Here is a 766-nt window from a genome sequence, read left to right on the forward strand (position 1 = left end):
AGACTGGACACGTGCTTTCAAGTCGTGCAGCAGTCGGTCTCCTTACGGTGCAATTTGTAGTGTACACAGTATACTATAAACTGTACGGGGTCATAGGCGATCAGGCTATCACTTTTTCAAATTTTTCAGCAGGAGCCAAATCAAGAAAGGCTTGAATTACACTTGACATAGTCGCTGATAACATGAAAACTACAAATCCCCTTGACAACGTGATAGCACTCTGAAGTGACAGAAGTCCAAATGTACAGTGTTGGTCATCATCGTATACCGTATGTATTTAATCGCGCACCGTCTTCAATCCAGCAGCTTGAGTAACCATCATTCTTGTCAGAACTCGACGTTCAGACCACCGGGAGTGATGCTAGATTGGCTGACCCAGCGGGATCTAATATAGTAAGATTGCAATAGGGACGATGCCACCTGTCGCTTAGTACATGATTTGAGAAGGGCGACTGTAAGATCAGTTAAACTGCATTCAAATTCGAGTGATAAGCTCTGCAATGCTTCATAATTATACAAGAAACATCGCAAAGTAACAGACAGCGCTAGCGCGATGAAAAATTATAACAATATATGCTGTAGTGCAAAATATAGGTCGTGCGCTCTAAATGTTTATTTTGTAAAGTATCAGAAACGCAAAAATTATAGTATTATTTTCAAGTCAAACACAAAAACAGTTTTATATCCATTCAATCAACAAATCATGAGAACAGCGCGGCTGGCGCAATGGATAGCGTATCAGACTTCGAATCTGGGGGTTGCGGGT

At 41.4% G+C, this 766-nt stretch overlaps 1 protein-coding gene across 1 annotated transcript; it reads right to left on the minus strand.

Moving 5' to 3' along the window:
* Positions 1-100: 100 nt before the first annotated feature.
* On the minus strand, positions 101-322 carry PHALS_12646 (uncharacterized protein; the record flags this gene model as incomplete). The annotated part of the gene is made up of 2 exons (XM_024728237.1): positions 101-220; positions 290-322. 2 exons carry the CDS (start codon positions 320-322, stop codon positions 101-103), a joined length of 153 nt encoding a protein of 50 aa, XP_024578734.1.
* Positions 323-766: the final 444 nt, after the last annotated feature.

The sequence above is a fragment of the Plasmopara halstedii genome (genome assembly GCF_900000015.1).
Source record: "Plasmopara halstedii genome assembly, contig: Scaffold_626, whole genome shotgun sequence".
Classification (NCBI taxonomy): Eukaryota; Oomycota; class Peronosporomycetes; order Peronosporales; family Peronosporaceae; genus Plasmopara; species Plasmopara halstedii.